This window comes from Xenopus tropicalis, chromosome 8, assembly GCF_000004195.4.
Source record: "Xenopus tropicalis strain Nigerian chromosome 8, UCB_Xtro_10.0, whole genome shotgun sequence".
Lineage (NCBI taxonomy): Eukaryota > Metazoa > Chordata > Amphibia > Anura > Pipidae > Xenopus > Xenopus tropicalis.
In genome coordinates, this window is record NC_030684.2 from 141,372,420 (window position 1) to 141,391,075 (window position 18,656).

The 18,656-nt window shown below is 48.4% G+C and overlaps 1 protein-coding gene across 1 annotated transcript in view; it reads right to left on the bottom strand.

Moving 5' to 3' along the window:
* Positions 1-233: 233 nt before the first annotated feature.
* Positions 234-18,656, bottom strand: part of pcp4l1 (Purkinje cell protein 4 like 1) — a 39,403-nt gene continuing 20,980 nt past the window's right edge. The window contains exons 2-3 of the mRNA XM_002941152.5: positions 3,043-3,100; positions 234-1,942 (exon numbers count right to left, since the gene is read on the bottom strand). Coding sequence (XP_002941198.1) covers positions 1,806-1,942; positions 3,043-3,100 — 195 coding nt within the window. The 3' untranslated portion in view covers positions 234-1,805. The remainder of the gene's footprint in view (positions 1,943-3,042; positions 3,101-18,656) is intronic.

The following is an 18,656-nucleotide window of genomic DNA, read 5'->3' on the forward strand; positions in this document are numbered from 1 at the left end:
ATGAACCCTTCTGTGGGACCATCACTGGTATGGTAGAGCCAGATAAGGGACTATTTAAAGACATTTCCATAAGAATTAACCCTTCCTTGGGACCATCACTGATGTGGTAGAGCCAGATAAGGAACTATTTAACTGGAAAATGGGCGGGGCAGAGGTGGGCCTGTGGTTAAAAAGGCTGATTATAGAGGGGGGCAGCTCTGCGGTGTGGATGGAAGAAGAGTCAAACGCCTTCATGGATTATTTCAATTATTTTATTATTTAAACATGCTAAAACATTTCCAAGAGAATGAACCCGTCTGTGGGACCATCACTGGTAGGTAGAGCCAGATAAGGGACTATTTAAAGACATTTCTAGGAGAATGAACCCTTCTGTGGGACCATCACTGGTAGGTAGAACCAGATAAGAGACTATTTAAAGACATTTCTAAGAGAATGAACCCTTCCGTGGACCCTTCACTGGTAGGTAGAGCCAGATAAGGGACTATTTAAAGACATTTCTAGGAGAATGAACCCTTCTGTGGGACCATCACTGGTAGGTAGAACCAGATAAGAGACTTTTTAAAGACATTTCTAAGAGAATGAACCCTTCCGTGGACCCTTCACTGGTAGGTAGAGCCAGATAAGGGACTATTTAAAGACATTTCCATGAGAATGAACCCTTCTGTGGCACCATCACTGGTACAGTAGAGCAAGTTAAGGGACTATTTAAAGGTAAAGTGACCTATAAAGGGAATGTATTGGGTGGGGTCTTGCCAAGAACATGATCACATGACTCTTCAAGGGAATTCAACATTTTCACACCTATATAGGTGCCCAATATAAACCAAATGCCCCCCTATTACCTATTAACCTTTCAAGGCCCTTGGACAACCTCATAGCATTAATAGGAATTAGACATACAGTTAATATATATATTAAATTTAGCTCAGAGTAGGTTGGTTCTGACTTTGATCATCAACTCTTGGACCTTTGGTTCCTGTACGGGTCGGGGCTGAATGCTGCTGTTCCACAGACTGGTCACTAGATGGCAGTAGGACCATGGCTGCTGTTCCACAGACTGGTCACTAGGTGGCAGTAGGACCATGGCTGCTGTTCCACAGACTGGTCACTAGGTGGCAGTAGGACCATGGCTGCTGTTCCACAGACTGGTCACTAGATGGCAGTAGCACCATAGCAGCAATGGTTTGGCTGAAGCTTTCGGTGGCACCAACTGTAGAAGTCAAGTTCTTCTCATACAAAGTGACAGAGTAGCAGATATACAATATATATATATATATATATATATAAAGCATCAGTATACATGGAATTTCCATAGAATGTGAGAGGTTGGTCACTTGGCAAAGACTGGCCAGGGAAGGGGGAGGGGAGTTATGGATGCCATTTGCTTTGCCCTAATCCCAGTTTGGCTACTGGACCATGGTTAAATAGGGAATACTTTCCCTTTACAACAAGCAATTTGAGATGGAATAAAGGGGGGGGGGGGGGAGTGGGGGGGGGGGTAATTGCAGGCACCTTGTTTCATAAATAATTTCTAACCTGTTTCCATATAATCCTCTTTGTTATAAAAGTCACCCCGGGTAGTTACTGGCTTACTAGGCTAAGGGGGGGGGTATTATCTACAATATGGCTGACCAGCATTCATTATAGCCTAAGGCTTGGGGGGGGGGACAGTAAGAACGCAGCCCTGCTTGCATTCCTTGTGCCGTCGGGGTTCGGGGGGGGGGGACAGAAGCTGCCGCACAGTGGTTCTGTTTGTTTTGTACAGGGCAGTGCAGAGGTCAGAGGAGAGGGGGCGCCATTGCCCATCAAGGGCTGGGGTCCGTCTTCCTTTTCTGGAAGCGGCGGAACTTGCTCTGGATGGCGAGCGCCGCTTTCTCCGTCTCCGGGGCGTTCAGGTCGATGTCGATCTCCTCCTCGGCTTTCTCCGCGTTCCCAGCCTTGTCTGTAGGGGGGGGCGAGAGAGCAGAAGAGAATTCTATTACACTGAGCATGTGCAGTGCCACCGACACTCACACCGACTATTCACAAGATAGTACTCAGGGCAGGGTGGGGAGGTCACAGGGGCGGGGCAGTGATATTATGGGGCAGGGCTAGTGACATAGAGGGCAGAACTATGAAGCCATGGGGGCAGGACTATGCTGTGGTGATCAGTGATTGGCTGATCAGTGCATCAGTCAGGAGGAGTCCTGTCTGGATTTTCTTATTTGGAAAACCAGGAAGGCATTTTTGACCCAGACACCCCCGGCTGACCCGGTAGGGTTACCCCCCCCCCCCCCAGGGAGTAAACATCCGGCTAGGGCCAGGGCCAGAATTACAAATTTACCCCTTATAGGGCCAGATCGCCTATACCCCGCCCACATTGTCAATTTCCCCACCCACATTGTCCATTTCCCCACCCACTCCACACATGTCCCCGCCCCAATGTGACCCCCCTGCCTGTTACCCTGACCCAAAGGCCAGTATAAACGTAAATAAATGGGGGTCCAACCCTATGTCCGGGTCCAAACAGGACAGTTGGCCACCCTACTCATGGCCGAACATGGCCATTGCTGTTACAGGGTTAATGAGCCTCTGGGCTGGAATAGTAAGTTCTTTTCTCTATGGAGGTTTAGTTGTCCTTTAAAAGTTATACCCTTATGCCTTAGTGCTTACCAACATGGCAGCTCCCACCCAGATATATAAGCACAAATATACACAGATGGAATGCTCTGGGCATCTATCTATTCTCTAATGTGAGAGTATATCACCACCGTTGACCATATTAATTAGTATAGTGTTGGCTTCTGTCCAATCCCGGCTCTCCCGAATCTCCTCAATCCCATAATCCCCTTGGGCTTTCATTGTGCAAGGCCTGATAAAGACCTTAGCGGGGGAATCCTATTAGGGATCTCCTTATGTGAGAGGTAGATCTACTGCGAGACTCCTGATCTAACACCACAGGGGTCGCCATGATAAGAGTTGGCCGCCCAAAGCTTCTATTCCCTATGGACTAAAGAAGGGAGGGAAGGGGTTAAGGGAGACTGGGGGGGGGGGGACACTTACCCTTTTGCTCATCCAGAGAAGTTGGGTTTGGGGAAGGCAGCTCAGTGTTGGCCCGAAGCTGTGAGAGAGAGAGACAGGGTATAATTAATATGGGTTCTACCCAGCAATCATCCCTTCCTACCCCCCAGTAAGCGTGGGTGCCTGAGCATGAGGGGGGCAGTATCAGGCAGAGATAGGGTATAATAACTGCCATTACTAACTGTCAGGGCCCCCACAGAGTTACACAGCAGCACTCTCATTGGCTCTCTGCATGATGCCATCACTCTATACAAATACTACTAAATGTATTATATTGTTGCTGTATTCCTAACAGCAGTCCTGCCCTGCTTTATGGCTGAGATTCTAGCTATCTGTATAACAGAGCATTCTGTCACAGTGGCACAGATCCTGTCTGATCCCCCCATTGTAAGCAGCAGTCCTGCCCTGCTTTATGGCTGAGATTCTAGCTATCTGTATAACAGAGCATTCTGTCACAGTGGCACAGATCCTATCTGATCCCCCCCCCATTGTAAGCAGCAGTCCTGCCCTGCTTTATGGCTGAGATTCTAGCTATCTGTATAACAGAGCATTCTGTCACAGTGGCACAGATCCTATCTGATCCCCCCCCCCATTGTAAGCAGCAGTCCTGCCCTGCTTTATGGCTGAGATTCTAGCTATCTGTATAACAGAGCATTCTGTCACAGTGGCACAGATCCTATCTGATCCCCCCATTGTAAGCAGCAGTCCTGCCCTGCTTTATGGCTGAGATTCTAGCTATCTGTATAACAGAGCATTCTGTCACAGTGGCACAGATCCTATCTGATCCCCCCATTGTAAGCAGCAGTCCTGCCCTGCTTTATGGCTGAGATTCTAGCTATCTGTATAACAGAGCATTCTGTCACAGTGGCACAGATCCTATATGATCCCCCCCATTGTAAGCAGCAGTCCTGCCCTGCTTTATGGCTGAGATTCTAGCTATCTGTATAACAGAGCATTCTGTTATTAAGGAGAAAGTTCCGGGCAGTAGATGGAAGTGGATAGAATGAAGGAGACAGATTGTGCTAGAGGCCGGCAGGCAGCTGACAGATGCGCCTGTGAACTGTAATCGCTGCCTATAATTCTGACTTTACACAGCACATGACAGACAGGGATAATGAATGGGGGCAGATAAATCACTCACAGGCTCTCAGTGCCGAGTAAATCAGGGGAAGCCGGAGAATGTGGCACTGAGTTACTGTTCCTGCTGCCAGATTCTCAGAGACGTGGGGTCATTAGGAGCATATTCAGCTATATACAGTATCTCTATATTTATCTCTGAACTGGGACTGGCTGGGTATAGGGATAGGAGAGAGAGAGATAATACATAGATAGATAGATGGATAGATAGATAGATAGATAGATAGATAGATAGATAGATAGATAGATAGACAGATGATTGATGATAGATAGATAGATAGACAGAGAGAGAGAGAGAGAAAGATAGACAGAGAGAGAGAGAGATAGATAGATAGATAGATAGATAGATAGATGATAGATAGATAGATGATAGATAGATGATAGATAGTAGATGATAGATAGATAGATAGATAGATAGATAGATAGAGATAGATAGATAGATAGATAGATAGATAGATATAGATAGATAGATAGATAGATAGATGATAGATAGTAGATGATAGATAGATAGATAGATAGATAGATAGATAGATAGATAGATAGATAGATGATAGATGATAGATATATAGATAGATAGATGATAGATAGATAGTAGATGATAGATAGATAGATAGATGATAGATAGATAGATAGATAGATAGATAGATAGATGATAGATAGTAGATGATAGATGATAGATAGATAGATAGATAGATGATAGATAGAAAGAAAGAGATATAGATACAGTATATAGAGATACAGTATATAGAGATATAGATAGATAGATAGATAGATAGATAGATGATGCAGGGACCCAGTCTGTTTCCCACAATGCACTGCTGCTGGCCCCCCGGGTAATACACAGGCAGCCGGTGTGTGTATAGACTGTAATTACAGCCTGCAGTCTCTCTGATCCGGGCATGAAAGACTCCCGGCCTCTCTCTCTCTCACATCCCTCTGTCTCTGAGCCGCACACGGGGCCCCAGCGGCCTATCCAGCGGCAGAACTAATAAATAATACATGGGGCAGAATCACGGTACCCTAAATAGCCTGGCCTGGGAATTAGTGCCCCCCACTGGCCTGTTCCATCCTGCCCTCCTGGGAGCCTAGCCCCTTGCCTGTGTATATATATATATATCTGTATTTACCCAAATAGGTGAATTGACTTCCCAACTGCTCTCTGTCGGCTGAAATGCAAGACACTAGCTAGTTGCTAAGGTAAGTGCCCCTTGGGAACCAGGAAGCTGATTTGTGCTCAGGCTGTATCAGGAGCCAGAACCAGCAGTGCAGAGAAGCCTTGTGTTGTTAATAAAGCCTGTCAGTGCTGCCCCCTGCAGACAGTGTGTGGCTGTGACTAGTTAGGAGTAGGAAGGGTTAAAGCCCTGGCGCTATTTAGGAAAACCAAACCCACCCCCGCCTCACGACCTTCTCCTTTCCCCTTCAGTCCCCTGGCAGCGGCCCAGTTCTGCCGGTACCTGCAGTTCCTTCTGCCCGACCTGTTCCCACCGCCACTCAGGGGAACTCACCAATGGTTTGGCCTTGTCACCGAATCTGTTACTGCCGGCCGGTACCTGTGGGGCCCATTGCGCCTACAAACAGCCACTCATCAAGTCATTTCCCTGCACTAACGAATATCTCTCTGTATAAACAACTGTCACACAGGGGGACTGAGATTATTGCAGCATAACAAACGCTTTCCACTCCTCTCCCTGAGCATTATACTCCCCTTATATCCCTATCCCTGAGCATTATACTCTCCTTATATCCCTATCCCTGAGCATTATACTCCCCTTATATCCCTCTCCCTGAGCATTATACTCCCCTTATATCCCTCTCCCTGAGCATTATACTCCCCTTATATCCCTATCCCTGAGCATTATACTCCCCTTATATCCCTATCCCTGAGCATTATACTCCCCTTATATCCCTCTCCCTGAGCATTATACTCCCCTTATATCCTCTCCCTGAGCATTATACTCCCCTTATATCCCTATCCCTGAGCATTATACTCCCCTTATATCCCTATCCCTGAGCATTATACTCCCCTTATATCCCTATCCCTGAGCATTATACTCCCCTTATATCCCTATCCCTGAGCATTATACTCCCCTTATATCCCTCTCCCTGAGCATTATACTCCCCTTATATCCCTCTCCCTGAGCATTATACTCCCCTTATATCCCTATCCCTGAGCATTATACTCCCCTTATATCCCTCTCCCTGAGCATTATACTCCCCTTATCTCCCTATCCCTGAGCATTATACTCCCCTTATATCCCTCTCCCTGAGCATTATACTCCCCTTATATCCCTATCACTGAGCATTATACTCCCCTTATATCCCTATCCCTGAGCATTATACTCCCCTTATATCCCTCTCCCTGAGCATTATACTCCCCTTATATCCCTATCCCTGAGCATTATACTCCCCTTATATCCCTATCCCTGAGCATTATACTCCCCTTATATCCCTATCCCTGAGCATTATACTCCCCTTATATCCCTATCCCTGAGCATTATACTCCCCTTATATCCCTATCCCTGAGCATTATACTCCCCTTATATCCCTCTCCCTGAGCATTATACTCCCCTTATATCCCTATCCCTGAGCATTATACTCCCCTTATATCCCTATCCCTGAGCATTATACTCCCCTTATATCCCTATCCCTGAGCATTATACTCCCCTTATATCCCTATCCCTGAGCATTATACTCCCCTTATATCCCTATCCCTGAGCATTATACTCCCCTTATATCCCTATCCCTGAGCATTATACTCCCCTTATATCCCTCTCCCTGAGCATTATACTCCCCTTATATCCCTATCCCTGAGCATTATACTCCCCTTATATCCCTATCCCTGAGCATTATACTCCCCTTATATCCCTATCCCTGAGCATTATACTCCCCTTATATCCCTATCCCTGAGCATTATACTCCCCTCAGTGGCGTAGCGTGGGCTTTTGTCGCCTGGGGCCGACCGGAAATTTGCCGCCCCTGTATTTAGTTATTCTTAAAAAAAAATAGACAAATAAAAAAAGCAGCATTAAATTTTTTTTTTTTTTTTGATTGAATTTGAAATGCGGTGCGCATGTCATAATTGTCAAAAGTGGATTCAGCTGTGCGTCCGTGGCTGCCCATGGTGGCAGGGCCGCCATCAGAAATCACGGGGCCCCTCCCATCAGTACAGGACACACAGACATAAAAAGTATTAGGGTCACCCTACCACAGTGCCCCCTAACACTATGCTGGCCAGGCCCCCCTAACGCTATTCTGGCCACGGTCCCCCCCATACAACTGCCCCATAGACAGTACCCCCATACACAGTGCCCCCAATTGCCCCATACACAGTGCCCCCCACACACATTGCCTCCAATTGCCCATAGAAAGTGCCCCAATTTCCCCATAGACAGTGCCTCCAATTGCCCCATACACAGTGTCCCCATAGACAGCCCCCTCCACACAGTGCCCCCAATTGCCCCATGCAAAGTGCCCCCAATAGGAAGTGCCCCCATACACAGTGCCCCAATTGCCCCATACACAGTGTCCCCATAGACAATACCCCCCAAAGACCTTGCCCCTCAATAGAAAGTGCCCTCATACACAGAGCCCCAATTGCCCCATACACAGTGCCCCCAATAGGAAGTGCCCCCATACACAATACCCCACAAAGACCTGCCCCCCCATGGAAAGTGCCCCAATTTCCCCATAGACAGTAGCCCCCACACAGTGCCCCCAATTTCCCCCATAGTACATACCCCCAACAGACCATCGGCGGCGGCTCCTTCTCTCTTACAGGCAACAGGCGCTTCTATAAGGTTGCGCCTCGTCGCTGACGTGTGACGTCATACGCACGGGCGCAACCTTATAAAAGCGCCTGTTGCCTGTAAGAGAGAAGGAGCCGCCGCCGCCCCTTCTGATACGCCGCCCGGGGCCATGGCCCCCTCGGCACCCCCCTCGCTACGCCACTGACTCCCCTTATATCCCTATCCCTGAGCATTATACTCCCCTTATATCCCTATCCCTGAGCATTATACTCCCCTTATATCCCTATCCCTGAGCATTATACTCCCCTTATATCCCTATCCCTGAGCATTATACTCCCCTTATATCCCTATCCCTGAGCATTATACTCCCCTTATATCCCTCTCCCTGAGCATTATACTCCCCTTATATCCCTATCCCTGAGCATTATACTCCCCTTATATCCCTATCCCTGAGCATTATACTCCCCTTATATCCCTATCCCTGAGCATTATACTCCCCTTATATCCCTATCCCTGAGCATTATACTCCCCTTATATCCCTATCCCTGAGCATTATACTCCCCTTATATCCCTATCCCTGAGCATTATACTCCCCTTATATCCCTATCCCTGAGCATTATACTCCCCTTATATCCCTCTCCCTGAGCATTATACTCCCCTTATATCTCTATCCCTGAGCATTATACTCCCCTTATAGCCCTCTCCCTGAGCATTATACTCCCCTTATATCCCTATCCCTGAGCATTATACTCCCCTTATATCCCTATCCCTGAGCATTATACTCCCCTTATATCCCTATCCCTGAGCATTATACTCCCCTTATATCCCTCTCCCTGAGCATTATACTCCCCTTATATCCCTATCCCTGAGCATTATTCTCCCCTTATATCCCTATCCCTGAGCATTATACTCCCCTTATATCCCTATCCCTGAGCATTATACTCCCCTTATATCCCTATCCCTGAGCATTATACTCCCCTTATATCCCTATCCCTGAGCATTATACTCCCCTTATATCCCTATCCCTGAGCATTATACTCCCCTTATATCCCTATCCCTGAGCATTATACTCCCCTTATATCCCTCTCCCTGAGCATTATACTCCCCTTATATCCCTCTCCCTGAGCATTGTACTCCCCTTATATCCCTATCCCTGAGCATTATACTCCCCTTATATCCCTATCCCTGAGCATTATACTCCCCTTATATCCCTCTCCCTGAGCATTATACTCCCCTTATATCCCTGTCCCTTAGCATTATACTCCCCTTATATCCCTGTCCCTGAGCATTATACTCCCCTTATATCCCTATCCCTGAGCATTATACTCCCCTTATATCCCTGTCCCTGAGCATTATACTCCCCTTATATCCCTATCCCTGAGCATTATACTACCCTTATATCCCTATCACTGAGCATTATACTCCCCTTATATCCCTCTCCCTGAGCATTATACTCCCCTTATATCCCTCTCACTGAGCATTATACTCCCCTTATATCCCTCTCCCTGAGCATTATACTCCCCTTATATCCCTATCCCTGAGCATTATACTCCCCTTATATCCCTATCCCTGAGCATTATACTCCCCTTATATCCCTCTCCCTGAGCATTATACTCCCCTTATATCCCTATCCCTGAGCATTGTACTCCCCTTAAATCCCTATCCCTGAGCATTATACTCCCCTTATATCCCTATCCCTGAGCATTATACTCCCCTTATATCCCTCTCCCTGAGCATTATACTCCCCTTATATCCCTCTCCCTGAGCATTATACTCCCCTTATATCCCTATCCCTGAGCATTGTACTCCCCTTATATCCCTATCCCTGAGCATTATACTCCCCTTATATCCCTATCCCTGAGCATTGTACTCCCCTTATATCCCTATCCCTGAGCATTATACTCCCCTTATATCCCTCTCCCTGAGCATTATACTCCCCTTATATCCCTATCCCTGAGCATTGTACTCCCCTTATATCCCTATCCCTGAGCATTATACTCCCCTTATATCCCTATCCCTGAGCATTATACTCCCCTTATATCCCTATCCCTGAGCTTCATACTCCCCTTATATCCCTATCCCTGAGCATTATACTCCCCTTATATCCCTATCCCTGAGCATTATACTCCCCTTATATCCCTATCCCTGAGCTTCATACTCCCCTTATATCCCTATCCCTGAGCATTATACTCCCCTTATATCCCTATCCCTGAGCATTATACTCCCCTTATATCCCTCTCCCTGAGCATTATACTCCCCTTATATCCCTCTCCCTGAGCATTATACTCCCCTTATATCCCTATCCCTGAGCATTATACTCCCCTTATATCCCTATCCCTGAGCATTATACTCCCCTTATATCCCTATCCCTGAGCATTATACTCCCCTTATATCCCTATCCCTGAGCATTATACTCCCCTTATATCCCTATCCCTGAGCATTATACTCCCCTTATATCCCTATCCCTGAGCATTATACTCCCCTTATATCCCTCTTCCTGAGCATTATACTCCCCTTATATCCCTATCCCTGAGCATTATACTCCCCTTATATCCCTATCCCTGAGCATTATACTCCCCTTATATCCCTATCCCTGAGCATTATACTCCCCTTATATCCCTATCCCTGAGCATTATACTCCCCTTATATCCCTATCCCTGAGCTTCATACTCCCCTTATATCCCTATCCCTGAGCATTATACTCCCCTTATATCCCTATCCCTGAGCATTATACTCCCCTTATATCCCTATCCCTGAGCTTCATACTCCCCTTATATCCCTATCCCTGAGCATTATACTCCCCTTATATCCCTATCCCTGAGCATTATACTCCCCTTATATCCTCTCCCTGAGCATTATACTCCCCTTATATCCCTCTCCCTGAGCATTATACTCCCCTTATATCCCTATCCCTGAGCATTATACTCCCCTTATATCCCTATCCCTGAGCATTATACTCCCCTTATATCCCTATCCCTGAGCATTATACTCCCCTTATATCCCTATCCCTGAGCATTATACTCCCCTTATATCCCTATCCCTGAGCATTATACTCCCCTTATATCCCTCTTCCTGAGCATTATACTCCCCTTATATCCCTATCCCTGAGCATTATACTCCCCTTATATCCCTATCCCTGAGCATTATACTCCCCTTATATCCCTATCCCTGAGCATTGTACTCCCCTTATATCCCTATCCCTGAGCATTATACTCCCCTTATATCCCTATCCCTGAGCATTGTACTCCCCTTATATCCCTATCCCTGAGCATTATACTCCCCTTATATCCCTCTCCCTGAGCATTATACTCCCCTTATATCCCTATCCCTGAGCATTGTACTCCCCTTATATCCCTATCCCTGAGCATTATACTCCCCTTATATCCCTGTCCCTGAGCATTATACTCCCCTTATATCCCTATCCCTGAGCATTATACTCCCCTTATATCCCTATCACTGAGCATTATACTCCCCTTATATCCCTCTCCCTGAGCATTATACTCCCCTTATATCCCTCTCACTGAGCATTATACTCCCCTTATATCCCTCTCCCTGAGCATTATACTCCCCTTATATCCCTATCCCTGAGCATTATATTCCCCTTATATCCCTATCCCTGAGCATTATACTCCCCTTATATCCCTCTCCCTGAGCATTATACTCCCCTTATATCCCTATCCCTGAGCATTGTACTCCCCTTAAATCCCTATCCCTGAGCATTATACTCCCCTTATATCCCTATCCCTGAGCATTATACTCCCCTTATATCCCTCTCCCTGAGCATTATACTCCCCTTATATCCCTCTCCCTGAGCATTATACTCCCCTTATATCCCTATCCCTGAGCATTGTACTCCCCTTATATCCCTATCCCTGAGCATTATACTCCCCTTATATCCCTATCCCTGAGCATTGTACTCCCCCTTATATCCCTATCCCTGAGCATTATACTCCCCTTATATCCCTCTCCCTGAGCATTATACTCCCCTTATATCCCTATCCCTGAGCATTGTACTCCCCTTATATCCCTATCCCTGAGCATTATACTCCCCTTATATCCCTATCCCTGAGCATTATACTCCCCTTATATCCCTATCCCTGAGCTTCATACTCCCCTTATATCCCTATCCCTGAGCATTATACTCCCCTTATATCCCTATCCCTGAGCATTATACTCCCCTTATATCCCTATCCCTGAGCTTCATACTCCCCTTATATCCCTATCCCTGAGCATTATACTCCCCTTATATCCCTATCCCTGAGCATTATACTCCCCTTATATCCCTCTCCCTGAGCATTATACTCCCCTTATATCCCTCTCCCTGAGCATTATACTCCCCTTATATCCCTATCCCTGAGCATTATACTCCCCTTATATCCCTATCCCTGAGCATTATACTCCCCTTATATCCCTATCCCTGAGCATTATACTCCCCTTATATCCCTATCCCTGAGCATTATACTCCCCTTATATCCCTATCCCTGAGCATTATACTCCCCTTATATCCCTATCCCTGAGCATTATACTCCCCTTATATCCCTCTTCCTGAGCATTATACTCCCCTTATATCCCTATCCCTGAGCATTATACTCCCCTTATATCCCTATCCCTGAGCATTATACTCCCCTTATATCCCTATCCCTGAGCATTATACTCCCCTTATATCCCTATCCCTGAGCATTATACTCCCCTTGTATCCCTATCCCTGGGATACAATGCGGCTATGCGGCCTGGGCATTGGGGGCTATGCGGCCTGGGCATTGGGGGCTATGCGGCCTGGGCATTGGGGGCTATGCGGCCTGGGCATGGGGGGCTATGCAACCTGGGCATTGGGGGCTATGCGGCCTGGGCATTGGGGGCTATGCAGCCTGGGCATCGGGAGCTATGCGGCCTGGGCATGGGGGGCTATGCAGCCTGGGCATCGGGAGCTATGCGGCCTGGGCATGGGGGGGTTATGCGGCCTGGGCATGGGAGGCTATGCGGCCTGGGCATGGGGGGGTTATGCGGCCTGGGCATCGGGGGCTATGCGGCCTGGGCATGGGGGGCTATGCGGCCTGGGCATCGGGAGCTATGCGGCCTGGGCATGGGGGCTATGCGACCTGGGCATGGGGGGGCTATGCGGCCTGGGCATGGGGGGCTATGCGGCCTGGGCATGGGGAGGGCTATGCGGCCTGGGCATGGGGGCTATGCGGCCTGGGCATGGGGAGGGCTATGCGGCCTGGGCATGGGGGGCTATGCGGCCTGGGGGACTATGCGGCCTGGGCATGGGGGGCTATGCGGCTTGGGCATGGGGGGCTATGCGGCCTGGGCATGGGGGGCTATGCGGCTTGGGCATGGGGGGCTATGCGGCATGGGGGGCTATGCGGCCTGGGCATGGGGGGCTAAGCGGCATGGGGGGCTATGCGACCTGGGCATGGGGGGCTATGCGGCATGGGGGGCTATGCGGCCTGGGCATGGGGGGCTAAGCGGCATGGGGGGCTATGCGGCCTGGGCATGGGGGGCTAAGCGGCATGGGGGGCTAAGCGGCCTGGGGGGCTATGCGGCCTAGGCATGGGGGGCTATGCGGCATGGGGGGATATGCGGCCTGGGGGCTATGCGGCCTGGGGGGCTAAGCGGCCTGGGGGGCTATGCGGCCTAGGCATGGGGGGCTATGCGGCATGGGGGGATATGCGGCCTGGGGGCTATGCGGCCTGGGGGGCTATGCGGCATGGGGGGCTATGCGGCCTAGGCATGGGGGGCTATGTGGCATGGGGGGCTATGCGGCATGGGGGGCTATGCGGCGGAAGGCAGGGGAAGGAATGACAAGCGCCACTAAGCGTCTGAACTCTCTCGGGGCTCTAAAGAGATTAGGCTGAAATCTTCTTTTAATAAGAGAGAAATTCTACAGTCTGTCAGGCAGAGATCATGGGGGTTGCGGAGATGATGGGAGTAGCGGGGGGGGGGGAGTTGGAAGGATTATTAACCCCAGCAGAACTGGGGGCACAGGGAAAGGGTGAATGTGGAGCGGGGGGGGGATAAAGGGGATTAATGCAGAAGAACAAGGGGAGAAGTCTTAAGAAATGTGAGAAAAATTGGCAAACGGAGAATTAATAGGGAATTCTTACCATGGGCCTAAATGGGTGCAATAACCTGGCACCTTGGCATCAGCCCCTCCCCCCCTGCCAACCAACCTACAGAGCCGGCAGTCACATGGGGGAGATACTCAGGCCCACTATGGCCCCGGCGCGCTGCTCCTGGCGCCCACGGACGAGGCTATTAATACAGAGTGCAAAGGCTCATGGGAGGCAGCAGGTGTCCCGGCGGGAGGGAGATACGGGGCCTATATATACACTCAAGGTTCTACTATAATAATAGCCCCCCCCCCCCCCCGAGGTTATAATCCTAGAAATGAGCAGAATTAAATATTTATACAGTATTTGCTTGTTTGCAGTTGGTCTTGGGCAGGAAATTGCTGTGTGTGTGTGTAAGGAAGTGTGCCTTACCGGCACGGCGGGGACGCCCGCCGCGCTGCCATCGGCGGGGACGCCCGCCGCGCCGTTCTGCCTCTGTGCCTGCTCCTCCATAGTGTGCGCGCGCGCGCACTTCCGCATGTTTAAAGGCGCAGGCGCGCTGACGAATGACGTCATGACGCACGGCGCATGACGTCAGCGCGCAATGGCGCCAAATTTGAAATATTTAAAGGGCCTTTCTTTAGTTACTGATTGCCCGTGATAGGATTTGATTCCTGGTGCCTTTTGAGCCTTGTGTATTTTGTTCCTGTATCCTGCTTGTTGCCTTCCTGTGTTTTTGACCCGGCTTGCTCCTGACTATCCTGATTTTCCATATCTGACCTCGGCTTGTACTTCGACTACGTTTTCGTCTCATCCTGCTGTATCGATTATTCCGGTTTGACCCTTGCCTGTCTGACTATCCTTGATTGCTGCCCGCCCCGACCTAGCCTGCCTGACGACGACCTTGTTTAACCCTATTTGTACCGTGATCTTCGGCCTAACTGACTTTATCTACAGTCGTGCCCCTTTGCTTGCCAGAACTCCTGCCTCGTTCCCCTCGTTAAGTCCAGGTGGCATCTGAGTAGCTGAGGGCTCCTCCCGAAGCCAAAGGCGGTCACAACACTGGTGAAGCCGAGCCGAGACAAGGGAACTTGGCATCTGTTCTGGTTTAGGGTGCCGACCGTGACATTATCACGGGCCATGGAGGACCAAGATCACGTTGAGTCCGCTGCTGCTCCTCCCACTACTTCTGCTACCACTGAAGCGCTTCTTACTGCCTTGCTACAGCGCTTGGAGGATCAGGAGCAAAAGCAGAATTATCTCCTGCAGGGTTTCCACAATCTAACCCGCCAGCTGGAGACTACGCAATCTTCGCAGCAGCAACCTGTTCCTAGTTCTTCCCCTTCTGTGGGGGCATCTGCTATGGGAGGTAACACCTATAGACCCCAGGAGCCTAAGATTGCATTTCCTGAGAAATTCTCTGGGGACAGGTCAAAGTTTTTCGTCTTCAAAGAGGCGTGTAAATTATATCTTAGCTTTTTCCCTCATTCATTCCCTTCTGGTGAGGAGAAAGTAAGATTTGTTATGACCCTTCTTCTGGGAGATCCCCAGGTTTGGGCCCTTAGGCTGCCTCCCTCTGATCCAGCCCGCTTTTCCCTTGATGTATTCTTTAATTCCATGGCAATCCTTTATGATGACCCGGATCGTGCATCATCTGCCGATTCGGCGATTCGTAAACTGCGCCAAGGGAGACGGGATGCAGAGGTGTATTGCACAGAGTTCCGCCGGTGGGCAGGAGAGACTGAGTGGAACGATGCAGCCCTGCGCAGTCAGTTCCGTATCGGGCTATCCGACTCTATTAAAGATAGCCTGGTGAATTACCCCTTGTCGTCTAGTCTGGATGATCTCATGTCCCTAGCCATCCAGATTGATAGGAGACAAAGGGAAAGAAGGAGTGAAAGGGGTCATACTAATTTTTCTGGGGTTACTTATATGAGGCCTGACTTAGGGACCAATGTTAAGTCTTCGGCTTCCCCGGTGTCTCCACCTCAGGAGGAGCCTATGCAACTAGGCCTATTCCATCTCTCTCCTGAGGAAAAGACACGCAGGCGGACCCTTGGGTTATGTTTATATTGTGGGGACAAGGGTCACTTTCTCAAACAATGTACCAAGAGGCCGGGAAACGCCCAAGCCTAAATGAAGAAGGGGAGCTTCATTTGGGTGCAGGCGTTTCCTCTCCCCAATTTGCCTCCAAGGTTCAGCTACCGGTCAAACTGTCCTGGCCTACGGGCTCCGTTAACTTGTCCGCTTTCGTGGACTCTGGGGCAGAGGGTAACTTTATTGAGGCCAGATTTGCTGCTAAACATGGCATTCCTGTAGTCCCTCTTAGTGTTCCCATGAAATTATTAACGGTGGACAAAAGACCTTTAGGGTCTGGTGTAGTAAATAAGAAAACTGTATCTTTATCCTTATGTGTGAACGATTTCCATGTTGAAGAGATAGTCCTTTTTCTTATTGAAGGTGCCTCTTCTCCACTCATTTTGGGTTTACCCTGGCTCCAGGTTCATAACCCCCAGATTAATTGGGTTACTGGGGAGGTTTCTCAATGGGGTTCTTGTTGTAGGGGTATCTGTATTCCCTCAACTATAGCAGCCACCTCACTTGAGGGGTTACCTGCAGCCTATTCGGCTTATGCCGATGTCTTTTCCAAAAAGGCGGCCGAGACCTTACCCCCACACAGACAGTATGACTGTCCCATTGATCTGGTTCCAGGTTCCTCTCCCCCTCGTGGTCGTACATACCCTCTTTCCCTACCTGAGTCCCAATCCATGAAGGAATATATCCAGGAAAACCTCGAAAGAGGTTTTATCCGGCCTTCTAATTCTCCTGCAGGTGCTGGGTTTTTCTTTGTGGGTAAGAAGGATGGGGGTCTCCGTCCTTGTATAGATTACAGGGGCTTAAACAAAGTCACTATTAAAAATCGCTACCCTCTCCCTCTAATTTCTGAGTTATTTGACCAGGTTAAAACAGCCAAGATCTATACCAAGCTTGATCTTAGAGGTGCATACAATCTCATCCGCATTAGAGAGGGGGACGAGTGGAAAACTGCTTTTAACACCAGGGACGGCCACTACGAGTATTTAGTAATGCCCTTTGGGCTCTGTAACGCCCCCCGCAGTTTTTCAAGAATTTGTCAACGACATCTTTCGTGACCTACTGGGGGTATTCGTAGTGGTCTACCTCGACGATATTCTTATTTTCTCTTCTAATCTAAATGTACATCGTAAACATGTGTGTGAGGTCTTAAAAAGGCTAAGGGAGAATAATCTGTATGCAAAACTAGAGAAATGTACCTTTGAAGTTTCTACTGTTCAGTTTTTGGGTTTTATTATCTCCGGCAAGGGTCTAGAAATGGATCCAGGTAAAGTGAGGGCTGTCCTAGATTGGGCCCAACCCTTTTCGTTACGCGCTATACAAAGGTTTCTTGGTTTTGCCAATTATTATCGTCAATTTATTAAGAATTTTTCTCTAATTGTAGCTCCCATCACAAATTTAACTAAAAAGGGCGCTGATCCCAGTATATGGCCTCCTGAGGCTGTACAAGCGTTTGAAACCCTCAAAAAAGAGTTTAGTTCTGCCCCTATCCTTAGACCTCCCAATTCCGCTCTCCCTTTCATTGTAGAGGTAGATGCCTCTGAGGTAGGAGCTGGGGCAGTCCTGTCTCAAAGACATCCGATAACCAACAAGATGCATCCCTGTGCCTTTTTCTCTAGAAAGTTTTCACCTGCAGAGATCAATTATGACATAGGGAACAGGGAATTGCTGGCCGTGAAATTGGCTTTCGAGGAATGGCGCCATCTTTTAGAAGGGGCTAAACATCTAGTTACGGTCTATACCGACCATAAGAATTTACTTTATATTGAATCCGCTAAGCGCCTGAATCCAAGGCAAGCCAGGTGGGCTTTATTCTTTTCAAGGTTCAATTTTTCTTTAACTTTTAAGCCCGGCTCAAAGAATACCAAGGCGGATGCACTCTCTAGGAGTTTCGACTCAGTTTCCTCCGACTCTAGTGAGTGCACTCCTATCATTCCCAGGGAGATAATTGTTGCAACCTTGAGGTCTGACCTCTCTTCCTTATTGTCCCCTTTACAGTCTTCTGCTCCTGCTGAGACACCATCTGGTAAATGGTTTGTTCCTGAGGTATTTAGGGAGCAAGTATTAAGAGAGGCTCATGATTCCAGGGTGGCGGGTCATCCCGGTATTGCAAAAACCATTTGTTTATTGTCCCGACATGTTTGGTGGCCCTCCTTCAAACAGGATGTTAAAACTTTTGTCAGTTCCTGTTCAGTCTGCCAAAGGTCTAAGTCATCTCATCATCGGTCCCAGGGTCTGTTAAATCCCTTACCCATCCCAGAGAAACCATGGTCTCACATTTCCATGGATTTTGTTGTAGAGTTGCCCTCTTCTCAGGGTAAAACAGTGATTTGGGTGGTGGTTGATAGGTTCAGTAAAATGGCTCATTTTATTCCTCTTCCACATCTCCCTTCTGCTAAAACCCTGGCTGATTTATTTATTATGCATATTTTCAAGTTTCATGGATTTCCTGAAAATATTGTTTCTGACAGGGGGGTTCAATTTATCTCTAAATTTTGGCGTGCTTTCTGTACTTTGGTTGGGACGGAATTATCTTTTTCCTCTGCCTATCACCCCCAAACTAACGGTC